Source organism: Sapajus apella, unplaced genomic scaffold (genome assembly GCF_009761245.1).
Source record: "Sapajus apella isolate SASKATOON/1434 unplaced genomic scaffold, GSC_monkey_1.0 scaffold37, whole genome shotgun sequence".
NCBI lineage: Eukaryota > Metazoa > Chordata > Mammalia > Primates > Cebidae > Sapajus > Sapajus apella.
Genome location: NW_022436977.1, coordinates 15,352,885 through 15,368,816, shown reverse-complemented (window position 1 = coordinate 15,368,816; position 15,932 = coordinate 15,352,885). Strand labels below are relative to the sequence as shown.

Genomic DNA, 15,932 nt, shown 5'->3' with positions numbered 1-15,932 from the left:
TTTCTGTTCAAGAATTTCTCTAGCCAAGAGTTTCTTAGCGTTTTAGACATTGCCCACTACTGTTTGCCCTAATGATTGTGACAAATATTTATTTTTGTCTTAGAAGAGTGTCACCTTCCTATTTTCCCATCCAAGTATTAACCAGGCCCGACCCTGCTTAGCTTCCGAGATCAGACGAGATCGGGCGCGTTCAGGGTGGTATGGCCGTAGACAACCTTCCTATTTTCTAAAGCTTCTTTATTCTTCAACCACCAGTGCTCACCCATCCATCATTACCACCATAATGACCATGTCGGCACCAGCAGTAAAGAGGGAAGTTATTCTTCACACCTTCTATAGTTAATCTATGCCTCATATCAGCTGTGCTGTTGGGCTGTGCTCCTGCCCAGGTGAATGGGAAAACTATCTGGTAAGTAAAAAGACTCACAAGATGCTAACCAAGCTATTTTATTTTTTTTTAACCAAAAAGAGATGCTTATTTTTCTATGTTTTAATTACGCACATGCTATTCTTTAGAAAGAACCACAAAATACACAAGGATTCCTGAATAAAAAGTCAACCTTTCCCTCGTTCAGAATTCAGCATTAACAGTCATACAAAATATGTAAACTTGTCATGAGTTGCAGAAAAACAGATCTCAGTTCAGTCAGTAACAATATCCAAAAGATTCTTAAACACATTGGGACAATTTACATCCGGGGCTTTCCCCAAGGAATAAGAATGTCCAGTTTACATAATAATAATTGACAAGTATTTCAGTTACTTGTTTACAAAGGCTTTTCAATTCCCATAAGATTTTAACATGAAAATCAAGCCCCACTCAATCTCTTTTTATATTTGATCTATAATATTAGATCAAGTTATGTATCTTTTCTTACAAAATTGGAAAGACTATAAATCATTTTTTTCTGATGTCTGAACTGTATAAAAATATTTGTATGAGAACTTTTCAAATAAATGGATTTACCTGCCAAAACCCAACTATCTTGTGTGCACTGGTCTCTACACTTGGCCAAGTCTTCTATAAACTCTCATCAGGGATCCTGACATTCAAAATCACTGAGATCATTGCTTTTTTAAAAAAAATATGATGACCTCATCCTTGTCCTGGATGGACTTGATCTTTTGTAACTAATTTTGCACCTTTAGGTTTAGAATATTTTAAAATTTTATTTATTACCCTAATCAGGAGCTAAGCTCTTGTGCTAATTTTCCCTAACTCTCCAATGCTCTCTTTCTACTTTAGTTTACAACCTGGGTTTTTTTGTCCTTTGTAAAATAGGCTTTGCCAGAAGTCCAGGGTTTATATTCTGGCTTCTCCACTTAACAGCAATATGACCTTAAGAAAGTTAATCAGTTTACCTGGGTCTCAGGTTCTTTAACCATAAATTAAATTAACAATAATCTCTTCCTTCAAGAGCTGTAAGGGTTTAATAAGATAATGTATGAAATTACTCAGCACAGTGCCTGGGTACACAGTGAGTTCTTGCTCACATAACAACATTGTGTTTAGGGCCTGAGAACTTTAGGACCTTTACCTTATCAAAGGCTTCTTTAGGAATAAGCCCTCTCAAGTCTGTCTTCTCCCCTGGGAAATAAGCTCTACAGAAGCATGGACTGAGTCTGACTTATTAACCACTGTATCCCAGGTTTAACAAATCCCTTGGCCTTGCGTTAAATATACATTTGCTGAATGAATGAATGGGTGAATACGTGAAAGAAATAAGCCCACCAGAAAGACACTATCTTTCAATATAGATCCAAAAGTGAGGAGACGAAGAGACTCATCAGAGACATCCTGAGGTTTCAACCCAACTCAGTTCTGACTCTATGTGTCCAAAACTTGGAAACCCCAGTGGGAACTTCTCTGGGGACATGAGTGGGATATTCAGGTATTTAGATACTTGGAGGATGTGCTTTTGTTATTCAAGGACAGAAAACTGTAATTTGGTGCTAGAGAAAGTATTTTGGCAAGTCTCAGAAGAAAAACCACACAGTAACTAGAAGCAAAAAATAATGCCATATCCAGATTTACCCAGAAGTCACAAATCAAAACATATACTTAGCACAAATAGAACATGGTAAAGAGTGTCCCTCACATATCTGCCTCATTGATTATACCTTGCCAAAACTAGCCATGGCATTTCCAAACATACACAATGCTATTTTAATTTAAACTAAAGGATACAATATCTGGTTTTGATTCCCATGAGGCAAGAAAGTCTTTTTCACATCACCAGAGGAAAACCTGAAATCTACTGATATTTCATTAGGACAAAGGTGAATAAAGAAGACACAAAAGAGGGAGTAGAAAAAGAACACGGAGCAAAGGATCAAAAGAATTCTGATAATATATGGAGAGAGAATTTATAATTCTACAAACTTTGTTTTCCATCTTGTACTTAGGAGGTGCTTAGTAAACAGGCTTTAATTAATGAGAGAGTGATGAAATCAAAGATAAAGAATGACAGAAAAGAGACACTGCAGGTGAAGAAAATAACATAAAAAGTGAAGGAGGAAGGTGAGATGAGAACAGTAAGAAAGACTACAGAAAGGAAAGAGAAGAAGGGTGAAAAGGAGTAGTTAGAAAACCATGTGCAGATAGAGGCTAATGTGCGAGAGTGTGTGTCTGTGTGTGAAACAAAGATATTAAAACTGAAATGTGTAAATTAGGGCTTGGAAAGAAGCAGATGGAGAAAAAAATTGAAGGCCACAGGAAAGCAAAAGCAATCAAGGGAAAGATTTAGGGTTTATTAACTGTCCAAATTCTTTCAAAGACTTCCATACCACATCTTGAATCATTCTTTTGGTCTTTAAATTTGGCTGCTAACTAGGAGGGAATCTAATTTGTATATTGTTTCTAATTTATTTTCCCTTAATTCATCTATTCATTCTTCTGATGCTTTCTTAGAAACAGGAAATTATATTTCTATTTATTAGGATAAACTCACAAAACACCCCGTTGCCTTGAACTTTAAGGTAGATTGAAATGCAACCAAAGATTTTAAAATGAAAAAGTAAACTTAACAGAAGCTGGATTTTAGCCCAGAAGTGTAGCAGACTCATGAACTTGGCATTACATGTTTTCTGAAAAGCTGACCACAGTTTAAGTATATATAATCATAAAAAAGGGAGGTCTGTGCTGCCTTTATTTGGGAAAACAATAATTCATTGGGGATTTGATGAGTTGCCTATTCTGTATGAAGCAAACTGAAGTCATATCTAGTAAGTAATAATTATTAACACATCTTAAAAGTAAATTTTATGAAGTATTTTTAAATGGCTATTTTTATATATAAGCAAGTCCTTTAACTTCTCAAGACCTGTTACCTCATCTGTAAAATCTTAGGGGAGGAAGTGATTTCAGCCTGAGCAGTACCACTTGTATTGGTTTAAATCTGGAGCTACTTTGTTCCATTTTCTTAGTTCAGAAAGGATCTGAAGTCAAGACATTCTAAAACCACCATGACAGATGGTCCATCTCCCAGACACCTGCCTTCCAGGAGGAGAGGATCCAGCACTCCTTATTGGTCCTACAAAGCCACCTCAGGAAGCTTAAGCTTCCTCTTCACCCCACAGTTTCACACTCCCTTTCCAATCTCTTTACGTCAGGCCTTTCCTTTGCCCTCCCATGCTTTTCTGCAGCCTGATGCTGGTCTTCGTCTCTGCCCTCCACTGGAACTTGTGACTATTTATTCATTCACCAGAGATTTACTGAGTACCTACTATGTGCTAGATGTTGTTGTAGGAGCTTGGCATACATCAGTGAATAAAGCAAAGATCCTTGTGTAGATTACACTGAAGCAGATAAAGATGGACAATAAATAACTTTAAAAATAAATGAATTGTCCATGTACCAGATAGTGCTAAGTGCTAGAAGAAGAAGAAGCCAAGCAGAGTATGGTGGATTGAGAGTGTAAGGAGTCATGCTGAAGAGGGATACTTAGCCCCAGTCCTGCCATTCCATGTAAGAAAGCCACCTAATCCAGCCTGGCTCCTTATGCATTATCCTGGCATTGCCTTACATGGCCACAATTCTTGGAGGGTGTGGTAGAGACAGTTAATGCTCAACAAGTATTCGTATTTGTTATTTCCTAGCCTCCCTTGCAGTTAAGTCAGGGCCAGGTGACATTGTTAGCCAAAGAACTATGAAAGGAAGAAGAATTTAAAAGCCATTGAGACTCTTTCATCTTACTCTTAGCCTGATGCAGTGACCTCAGATGCCATTAGTTTAGATACTGTGGTTCCATGATGAAAAAGGCCACCCAACTCACTCAGAATGTGACATGAGCAAGAATAAATCTTTACTGTGTTTATTGCCACTAAGATGGCAGGGTTGATTTTAACTGCATCATAGTGTAGCCTATCTGGGCAAACATCTAGGAAAGAATGGGACCTAAATAATTGTAACAATCAAGTTCTGCTTTTTGATGGTTAACAACACTAAAAATCATGAATTTCTACCTCCTCATAGATTGATAGAGGTATAAAAGCACAATTCTGCCAGGAAAGAAATAAGTAATAATAAATTATATTTAGCTGACCCTTTTAGGACTCCATAAATATTCAATGAGGTATTTTAAGCAAGTACTTTAATTCATGAACACAATTTACTTCTCTTGGATTCACATAACAGTAAAATTTCATTGAAAAAATTACTTAGTAGAAAATGTGTAATTTGTTTTATTCTAATCAAAATATTTCTTGGACCATTCAGTTTCCTGGCTACTTCCCTGACTTAATTCTTCATTTGGAGGAATTTTTTTCTATAAACATCTATTATAAAAGCACTCATTTAAGAAAAATTAAAATATTAAGAGAATCCAGACAGACTTTACAAGCAAATGCAAAGCACAGGCAATGTAAGCTCTAAGCTCTGCATTGGAGAAACTTTACAATATAAACTTCCCTGTGCTTTAACTCATGTGATTATGCTAAGACTCTTGTCCATGTTTTCCTAAGTGGATACCCCAAAAACACATTTTAAAAGACTGTCTCAACTCATGAAAATTCATGAGTAAATAAAGCCAATCTGAATGGATAAACTAATATTCGGGGTCAGACTGATGAGTAGGCAAAGAAAGAGACCATTAAGGAATTAAAGAAAGACTCCAAAGATTCTCTCTGCAGCCTATCATGGTGCCTAAAATCCTATAATCAGTGTCTCTTTCCTTTCTCTTAAAGTATGGTGTTTCTCTGTGGTGTCTTAATCATAAACACAGCTATCCCTAGAACGGACAACATCTGGAGGTCATTCCATGAATACATAAGATTAACAGAATAGAACAAGACATAGGTAGAAAAGGAGAGGCAAGAGAGATTAAAGATCAAGGGACCAGCTGAATAGTAGGAAGACAGAGATAGTAAAATCATGGTCTGAAATCAAAGGCAACAGATGACCAACTGATTAATCAATCAGAATATTCATCTTGAACACCTAATATCTTCAAGACATTATGCCAAGCACCATGCAAGGTACAGACATATATGAGGCAGGATGACTGTCTTCATGAAGTTTGAGGTCTGGTAGTCAGTCTTTGTTATGGAGACAGAAAATCAACGGGTGTTTAGACCTAGAGCTAGAAATAAAAGGATGGGCAATATTCCTCCTCAGCAAGTCTGTATATGGCTCCAGGAAGGCCAACATCGGGCAAGTAAAGGGCACTATGGGATTGAAGGAAATGATATCTAAAAAGAAAACAAGCATGAAATGAATGATGAACTGATAAAGCCATTCTCCCCTTGGCAAACATTTTTACTCTTTTCAGTGTGAGAAGAAATTACAGGCTTTGTTGCCTGGAGAATTTTATGTCCTTCCACCAAATAAAAAGAAACATAAATTGGATCTCAGATAATTAGTTTGTTACATTGCTTTTTGGTTTTGAGCCTTTTGTTTATCTTTCTAAGACACTTACCATCAAACCTTGCAAGTCTGCTAATATCTGCTCCAAGTTCTGAAGTAACTGATAGTGCCTGACGGACTTTTAGGTTCGTTTCCCTGTGAAAATTATTGACATGACATGAATTTTTATACAGAACAGCCCAACAGCATCCTACCAAAGCAATTAGGTGGGTGCAGCACATACAAAGCCAAACCTAAGATCCAAGAAACCCCCCTTTAAATGTCATTCACACTTTGCACACTGTTTCAGGAAAGTGGGTAGGGCTTCTTGGGCTCCTAAGCATTGGCATTCTACCCATGGCACATCTTTATAACAACACACTGAAATGTTTTTCAGTTTGAAAGAACAGAAGACATAATAAATATGGTTTCATTTGAACCTACTAAGACATCATGCATGAGTTACAAAACACATTGGGAATAAGAACACAATTGCCAACTAAAGGAGGCTAATATCACTCCAGAATCTATTATCTGGACAGAAGTTTTACTTGCAAAAGATGGTCATGGAAAATTTCATAGTAGCTAAAATTTAAATGGGAAAAGGAATACAGCTTTCATTTTCTTGGAGAATCAATCCAAGAAACCCATAAGTCTAAAATAGACAATTCGAACAACCTCAGCAAGTCATATGAGTTGGGCATCTTCTTATAGGTGGAACCACACATACATTGGACAGATGGCACTCTAATATTCATAAATGCCAGCAGTTAAGATTCTACAGGCATCACTTACATCTTGTGTTTAAGGGCTTGCCATCCCAGTTTTCTCACTGAATTCAACCTAATTTTCTTCTACTGTAGCTTAAGATCAGTTATCAGAGCTCTATGTTTTACGGAAATGTTTAGTGGTATGTTCATTCACTCAACAAATATTAAATACATACCTTAGTCACCCAAAATACTCAGTGCTGTCCCAAGAGGATGACTATCCTCTTGGGTGAAACAAGTGGTAGGTAAAAAAGCAAATATCACTGTGTGGAATTTTGTGCAAACCCATTAAATAACTCATTTTAGACAGCCAAAGAGAGGGTACCTAAGAAGGCATCCAATCTTAACCTTCCACAAATGAGTTTCACAATGATGTAGGACAATGTGAGTCCAACTCAAAGAATATCCATTGCTAAAATAGCTTTCTTCAGGAAAGACTAAGTTGGATGTATAACTGAAGCTAGTTTGTTTAAAAGTAATCTTACTAATCAAAAATCTGCTGATTCCTAGGAGCAGAGATGAACAGGAATTGAGATAGTCAAGAACTTCACAGATGAAGAAGAAATTGAGCTGGGCTTGACAGACAAGATTGAGGTAAGTGTTATAGAGGCTAAAGGGCCAATATGTCCATCCACTTAAAAAACTGTTCAAATAACTGAAACAGTCACACCAAAAAAGCCAGATAGCCATAGTTCTTTAGCCCTGATCTACATTATGTCATTCATCAAAGTTTATCATCAGTTTGAGTTACTTCCTCAGGATCCTCTCCACTATCTCACTTCTACCTTCAAATATGAAAAAAAAAGGGGGGGGGGGGAAGAATAATCACACATAGGCCTTGTCGATACCTCTAAAAAGTATTTTTCAAGACTCCTGATTAATGCCTTCAGTTTCATTCCCCACTCTTCCTTAATCTGCCTGAGTATCTTTATAAACTTCAAAGTGATTTTCAGCATAAGAAATAATACCAAGAGATACTGAACACCCCTTGATCAGAATTGCATCTTACTAGTTTCACATCTTGCAAAACTATAGCATAATATCACAACCAAAATATTGATATTGAAATAGTTAAGATACAGAACATTTCTATTACCACGGGATCCCTCAGGTTGTACTCCGCAGCCATATCCACCTCCTTGCCTTTCCCACCCATCTTAACACCTGGCAACTACTAATCTGTTCTCTATTTCCATAATTTTGCCTTTTCAAAAGGCAAAATTTTATAGAGTTAGACTGTATGTGACCTTTGGGATTGGCTATTTTCAGTCAGTATAATTCTCTGAAGATTCATCCAGAGTGTTACATGTATCAGTAGTTCACTCATTTTTATTGCTAAGCAGTATTCCATGGTATGGATGTACAACACTTTATTCAACCATTGACTTATTGAAGGATATTCAAGTTGTTTCTAGTTTTGGGGTGTTATGAATAAAGCCACTATAAACAGTCACATACAGGTTTTTGTACAAACATGTCTTCATTTCTCTGGGATAAATTCCTAGGGGTGAAATTGTTGGGTTTTATGTTAGCTGCATGTTCAGTTTTTAAGAAACTAGAAAACCATTTTCCAGAGTGATTGTAGCATTTTACATTCCCACCCAAGACATATGAGTGATCCTCTTTCCCTGCTTCCTTGCTAGCACTTGGAATTGTCACTCTTTTTTACATTGGCCATTCTGATAGGTCTGTAGTGAGATATGTGTAGTTTTAATTTGTATTTCTCTAGTCGTTAATGAAGTTCAGCAACTTTTCATGTACTTATTTCCCATTTGTATGTCCTCTTTGTTGAAATGTCTCTTTATATCATTTGCCCATTTTCAAATTGGATGGTTTGTTTTTTTACTATTGAGTTTTAAGAGGTTTTTTAAAAAAATATATTCAAGATAAAAGTCCCAGTTTAAACAGATGTTCCCAAATAATTTCTTCCAGTCTGTAACTTATTTTTAAGTCTTCCTAACAGGCACTTCTGTGGAACAAAAATTTTTAATTTTATGAAGTTCAGTTTATTACAGTTTCCTTTTATGAATTATGTTTTTTGTGTCAAGTCTAAGAATCTGACTAGCCAGCCCTAGATTTCAAAGATTTCTCCCTATTTTTTTCTCAAAGCTTTTTATACTTTATATTTCAAATCAATTTCCGTAATACTTACTGAGCTATTCAAATTACCTATTTCATATTAAGTGTATAGTTTCTGGTTTTTTGAGAAAGTGGTCCACTTCTTCTAAATTGTCAAATTTATGTGTGCACAGTTGTTAGTAGTATTTCTATTTTACCTTTGTAACATCTTCAGGATCTATACCAAATTCCCATTGTTCATGCATAATGTTGCTAATTTGCTAATCTGCGTTTTCTCTTTTTTTTCTTTATCAATATTCCTAGAGGTTTGTCACTTGTACTGATGTTTGCAAATAACTAGCTCTGTGTCATTGATTTTCTTTATTTTTTTTCAAGTCAATTTCTGCTCTCATCTTTATTATCTCCTTCCTTCTGCTTCTTTTGGGTTTATTTTGCTGTTTTCTAGATTCTTGAAATGAAAGATTAGATTATTGATTTGAGAATTTTTCTCTTTTCAAATGTATGCCACAAATGCTTCTCTCAAAACTGTTTTAGTCGTGTCTAAACTGCTCTGCCCAAACCAGGATAGGGTCCCACAGACTAAAGCACTATTCAAATAGCTCAATGTGGCAATAATTTGGAAGGCACCAGTTAAAACCATGGACTCTGGTGTTAGACAGCCAAGTTCCAGTCCTGGCTTCACTTGTCAGATGTTTTGGGCAAATTACCTAGGCTCTCTGAGTCTTGATTTCATTGTCTATACAATAGGGCTTACATGGTTCCTGTATCAGGATTAAATGATAAATTCCATCCAAAGAACACAAATACATAGTGTCATTAAAATGTGAGCATTCAATAAATGTTTTTATGCCAACAGACAAATCCTCTGAAACAGAACTGCTATATGGTCTATAAATTCTACATTAATATCAACATCAAAACTGCATCATATTGTTTCTCTCATCTTTTTCTATGTCTTCATTTGACACAGTTCCAAAAGATTGCCTTTTAAAGTAACATCAGTCCTCAGGGACTCTTGATCTCTAAACTTCTCATTTGAAATCAAACAAGCAAAAACTATTTTTAAAAACCATCTAAGGAATTTCACTGAAGATTCTCTGTGTAAAGTTATTCCTATATATATGTTTATCTCACTGTTTCTGAAAGAAAATAAATTTAAGAGAAAAGACAGTTTCAAAATTACTGCAAAGTAATTAACTATGGACTTTGCAATTTAAACTCCTATGTCTCCCAAGAAGATAATAAACAAGGTTTAAGTCTTATTTCTAAAGACATTACTTTTAAATAAATTAAAAACCAATTGAATTATTCCATTTTTAATAACTTACCCATCAAGCTCAGCAGTTTCAACATAACAGAGACCATGTGGTTCGCTACTTGATAGGAGAAGTAAATCAGCCTATTTTCAAAAATCATAACAAAAGAATGCTTGAGAAGGGAAGATGGGTGGAAAGTCTTTTACAGTATATCACCTCTTGACTAATAATGAGCCAACAGAGCCTTAGAAACACAGTAAAAGAAGTGAGATCCTGTTATACCTCTTGGTCATATGCCCTGAATCAAACCCCCCCTTTTCCCTTTTCCTCTTTATATGTCCCTTGACTATCACAATATAAGCAAGGAAAGGAGATGTCATGTGAATTAATAGCTACTTGATTCACTTTTTTTGAATGAAATATATAAATTCTATTTTCTTACTTTGATAATTACTAACATAAAACTCTCTCCAATAAATAATTGGAAATACATGCACAAACTTTAATTACCTAGTATCATCAGTTAAGAGCAGGGAGCAGGCAAAGGAGATGGGGAAAGGACAGAAGGGAAATAGATGGAGGAAACTAAAAAAAATAAAATAAAAATGAGAAGAGGCAATGAAGTTGAGAAAGAGAGAAATGTTGAAAGAAAAAAAGATGATGGGGAGTAAGAAAGAGGAAAGCTAGGATAAAGCAAGGGCCAAGGAAGAGAGCAAGACAGAAGAAAAAATGCAGTTAAAGGCAGTGAGAAAAAAAATCAGAGGCTGAGTAGTTTGGGTTTTTCAGAGATAAACAGCTCTATTCTGACATCCAACTGAGCTTTGCAAATCACCTATCACAATTCAGTTTTAGAATCCTGGTTACCCCCTAAATGGGGAAACTGCTTATCTATTTTATTTCAAACTTCTAAACTTACTTTAAAAGTAAGTGCTTTTATAAAATTTTGAAGAGTCTGAACGTCTAAAAACAATTGGCTTAAATTTTACCAATTTAGTTTCAGGCATTAGCCTAACAATTTTCTACCTAGGTCTGAATGTATGATTGGCATTCCAAATCTGTGAAATTTTCTTACCTTTGTTTTTATAAACATTAGAATTGTCTTGTTCTTGGTCTTGGGGTTAAATTTAGAATCGATTTACCTTCTTGATTGTCTCAAGCTTTTAAATTTGCAACTCAAAAATAGGGTGTGTGTGTGTGTGGGGGGTGTGTGTGTGTGTGTGTGTGTGTGTGTGTGCGCGCGCGCGCGCGCGCATGCGCGCGCGGTTTTCTCTAAATGGGGATAAAACAGAGCTTAGGAAAAAAAAACCCTATGACAGCCCTTAAAGGAATAAATGGGTTTGCATTACCAAGGCTCTTACACAACTCTGAATGTAGGAGCCACAGATGCTTGTTGAGGCAGAAATTTTCTGACTAGTCACACTGTGAACAGAGCAAAGCCACATAAAGAACATAATGCCGCTCTTGAACCAAAAAGTACCCATTCTGATTTTATAAGGCAAAAAAAAAGTTTTTAAAAAATTCACCTTCATCTTATTTCCCACATTTAAATTTCAGAGCATAAAAGCAGGCATAAGGTACTACAGCAATAGAGCTTAGTCTGTGGGCCTGCACCTCTCCCCTGCTGAGCTTAAAAGGCTCATTTTAAACAAAGTCCAAAATTCTCTAATCCTAAGAATCTATGATTGAATGTAGTTATGACGTATAGAGAAAGATGCCTATTTGTACCTAGGGCTGCTCTTCTTCGAAACTCGAATCTGGTGTTCCTGTTGAAGACTGGGCGGGGCTGCGCTGACACTCACACCGTGGTAAACAAGGGGAGGAGTCCCTGCACACAGCTGGCTCGGATGTGACTGAGGCGCCAATGCCATCTGGCGGCCAGATTCTCTCCTGAGCAGTTACCCAGCTTCCCACAGGCTGACCCCCACGGATTCCACGCTAACGTTCCTGCTCTCTTTACTCTCCAGGACCGAGATAGCTACCTTCCCCACCTCCGCCCGTCTCCCCAGCTACCACCTTTTTCTTTGATACTCTTTGAACCTTCCTCCTGTTTTCCAACTCCTTGATTGCCCTCTGCACTCCCTCCATCTATCCTCCATTCTCCCTGCCCCTCTGCTGAGTCCTGCTGTTCCCTTTTGTTAACCTCCTATCTTCAAGGCTGTTTAATTCATTGTGGTTGAGGAGGGACTTCGAAGGGAAAGACCAGAAGAGCCAGGAGGATAAGTAGTCAATGCACTCATCGTCATGCAGGCAGGCCTCTTTTCTAGTACACTCAATCATAATTCTGAAAAGGAAAGGGCAGGAGAGCTGCAGAAAACGCCCTGCTCATCCCTTGTCACCCTTTTGCCAGAGGTGCTGGCCCAGGAGTGAAGTACAACACATGGATTTTGGGGCTCACCTGCCCCAGGACTCTTGAGTCTCAGAGCAGGCCTCCTCAAGCTGACCCTTCCAGTAAATCCTAGAGGGACTCAATTCCTAGTTGATCCAGAAACTTGTGTTCCAGGTATAGGTGTTTATGATTCCAAATAATGTAGCTAATATTTAGTGAGGGTTTACTATGAGTCCAGCACCATTCTCTTTAACGTTCACAGAAATCCTGTAGCTCAGGTCCTATTGTTATCTCTGCTTTCCAGATAAGCAAAGTAAGGCCCAGAGGAGTTCAGTAACTTCCTCAAGGCCACACAGTAAGTGGAGGTGCCAGGATTTGAAGCTAGGCAGTATGAGGCATTTACGGAAAGGGATATCAAAATGAGTAAAAACCTCTTTGCTCCAAGGATTTGTATAGTTTAATAAAGGCAGAATATAAGGGTTCTAAGAGCCTCATTAACACAGCACTATGAAAGGAGTGCAAATGAGTCTGCAACATTGGGTTGGTAGATGAGGAAGGGCATCATGGAAGATTCTAGATGCAGTGAAAGGAGGTCCCCTAGGCAGAATGACTAACAGGAGTAAAAAAGAAGAAAGGAAAAGCACGACTAACCAAACTCAAGGTGGGAAAGGAAATCATTATTTCCAATCAGAACCACCTATCATATGTCCCATTTTCACTTTCTTTTGTGAATTATTAGTGTCTTTTAACCTTGATCTGCCAGGAGAGGCTCTGCTATGTCCTCCATGAAGGAAGTGGTGTTTTCCAACACAACGCCCCTTTCCCTGGCTTCCATGGTCAACAGAAAGCAAATATTCCCATCAAATGGAACCTGAAAAGAATGCACTGGACAACTTCGGGTTCTCAGAGCCAAAGACGTTGTCTTCATAGGCTTATTAGGCATAACTAGTGTTTGTTGAGTTAAAGAATAAAGTAAAACGTAAAGCAATGATAACACCTTAAAACTATATAATTCTTGAAGGATTTATAAAACCCTGTCTCAGAATTGTGTCGTTTTACTCTCTTAACAACCCTGTGAGTGAGTAATATTATTCCCATTGTATGGATGAGAAAACTGAGGAGGTCGGATCTAGCCCAGCAGTGAGGGAGGAACAGATTCTATTATACCCACCAGAAGAGCTGAATTAACTGATGTAAATCCCATCACCCTTCCAAATCTTTAAGGAACCCAAGGCTCCAAGAGACTTAACATCATCCTCATGGACACGCATAGCTTAAATTGCAGACCTGGAACTAGAATGCAGAACTTCTGAACCCAAAATGTATGCTCTTTTTCTCTGGTGGGCTACTAAATCACTGGAACACAACTATGAGAAACACAGTGTTTCACTTTGTTTTATAGCTTTGTTTTGTTGGTATTCAAAAATCAAAACTACAATGTGCAAGAGCATTTGGATTGTAGATCTATGACCTGATGGAAAGAGAGATTTGTAGAATTAAGTTGAACACTTTCGGATCTCCTTTTATTTTTTAGGCCATTCTCACACATAAAGTCCTTCATATTTTCTATCATCTACAACATTATCTTGATTTTAATCCAAAAATAAAAATAAAAACCCAAAATAGCTAATGCATTGAGTCAAAAATCAGAATGAGATCTTAAAAATGAAAGTGTGTATGGTTATAGGTAAATTTGTATTTAAAATTTAAATTTCAAGTCCAATAAATGTATATCGATTATCCACTAATATGTACTAGATATATCATTGATTTTTCAATTACAGTGATTTGAAAAGAATAAGAAAAAGACGGTGATAAGGAAGAGGAGGAAAGATGAGAATTATAATGGACATAATAAAACTTATTAACAGGCAGGCTGTTCCTCTAGTTAAAAAAAAAAATTCTTGCCTACATATTTTACTCCCACTAATAGGTAATTGCTTATACACAGAAAATTGACCATTTACTTTTTTTAATGTCAAAAACAGTATATTGTCGGGGCCGGGCGCGGTGGCTCAAGCCTGTAATCCCAGCACTTTGGGAGGCCGAGGCGGGTGGATCACGAGGTCAAGAGATCGAGACCATCCTGGTCAACATGGTGAAACCCCGTCTCTACTAAAAATACAAAAAAAAATTAGCTGGGCATGGTGGTGCATGCCTGTAATCCCAGCTACTCAGGAGGCTGAGGCAGGAGAATTGCCTGAACCCAGGAGGCGGAGGTTGCGGTGAGCCGAGATCGCGCCATTGCACTCCAGCCTGGGTAACAAGAGCAAAACTCCGTCTCGGAAAAAAAAAAAACAGTATATTGTCACCCTATACTTTAGCAAGAAACTTCTTCAAAACAGCTTTGCTAAATGTGTTTTTTTAAATCTTCTTCCTCTGGAAATTCCCAACTTTCTACTGTCATATAAATATGACATTAGATATATATCCGAGAGAGAGGGAGACAGACAGAAAAACAGAAAGGGATACAGATATAGAGATGGCTTATTTACAGCAAATAGGTTTGAATAACAAGCAACTTTACTTGAAGCTATAAAACAAAATAGCAACGAGGGCAATGAGACTCCAAAAAAAAAAAAATGCCTCTCTGGAAGAATGTCCAAGAAAGGTGTTGAAAAAGAATAGATTAAATTCCCTGATGGGTCAAGAAAGAGCAAAAGCCCACCCCAGTCAGGCCTAGTGTTTAGGTCAAATTAATCTTTCTAACCCTGTCATCTCTGAAAGGTAAAATGGTCAATTCTTGTATCAGAAGAATGTCTTGGTTTTAAAACAATTCGATGAAATTCCTTTTTGTGGAAGGAAAAGAAGGACTTTTCAAACAAGCTAAAACAACTCAATTCAGTTAATGTCCAAGTATGCTCATGCCCAGTAAGGGCTTTATTTCTATCACCAGCTAAGAAAAGCGAAATGACACCAGCGCATTGCTGTCAAGTGAAGAGGAAAGGTATGCTTGGCTCCCACGGTCTGAGTTCTAGTGGTATCAGGAACTCTGCAGCATGTTTTTCTAACAAAACGTATTTGGTTCTTCTAATGCAAGTGAATCTCCTTGTGGTATCTGAATTATAATCTGCATTTTTTCCTGGTCCCCCAAAAAAACTAGGAACTCTGGCAATTCATCCCAAAAGTATTCTTGAATTAAAATTTATATACAAATACAGAACAAGGGAATTCCCTACATAAAAAACAAAGGTGAGTAACTTCTGAATATGCCAGCTAATTGGCAATCTCTAGTGAGTTTTTTTTCCTTGCTTAAAGTTTACTGATGAACTGACATAAATCAGGTTGCAAATTCTAAGACTGAACAGCTAGAAGTTATGCATCTGTATTAGGCACCACATTTTCTGATCACTTGACTTCGAGCATCCAAGCCCAGAGCCCCTAACTCTGGTAGCCCAGACTCAAGTCAATGAGGATGACTGTTCCAATGGAGTCAGAAGTGGGGGCACTTGGGCTAGATTGCATAGACTTAACACCTGAATGTCCCATTGGCAAGCTATTTGACAGTACTGTGTCTCTGTTTTCTCATCTGTAAAGTGAGAGCAATAAGAATACTTCAGGTCCTGCCTTTACTGGCTAATGTGAGGATTAAATTAGTTAATCACATAAAGTGCTTATTGTCTGGCATGTGGCACATGGTCAATAAATGCTAGCAATTG

At 37.3% G+C, this 15,932-nt stretch overlaps 1 protein-coding gene across 23 annotated transcripts in view; it reads right to left on the bottom strand.

Annotated features, from left to right (window-relative positions):
* ATP8B4 (ATPase phospholipid transporting 8B4 (putative)) overlaps nucleotides 1-15,932 on the bottom strand; it is a 381,647-nt gene that overhangs the window by 266,192 nt on the left and 99,523 nt on the right. For all 23 annotated transcript variants that reach the window (XR_004274964.1, XR_004274962.1, XR_004274963.1 and 20 more), the window contains 2 exons: nucleotides 10,020-10,090; nucleotides 5,916-5,998 (listed from right to left, as the gene is read on the bottom strand). Coding sequence is in view for 16 of the 23 variants with exons in the window: in XM_032297795.1 (XP_032153686.1) it covers nucleotides 5,916-5,998; nucleotides 10,020-10,090 (154 nt within the window). In the remaining 7 variants the exon portion in view is untranslated. The remainder of the gene's footprint in view (nucleotides 1-5,915; nucleotides 5,999-10,019; nucleotides 10,091-15,932) is intronic.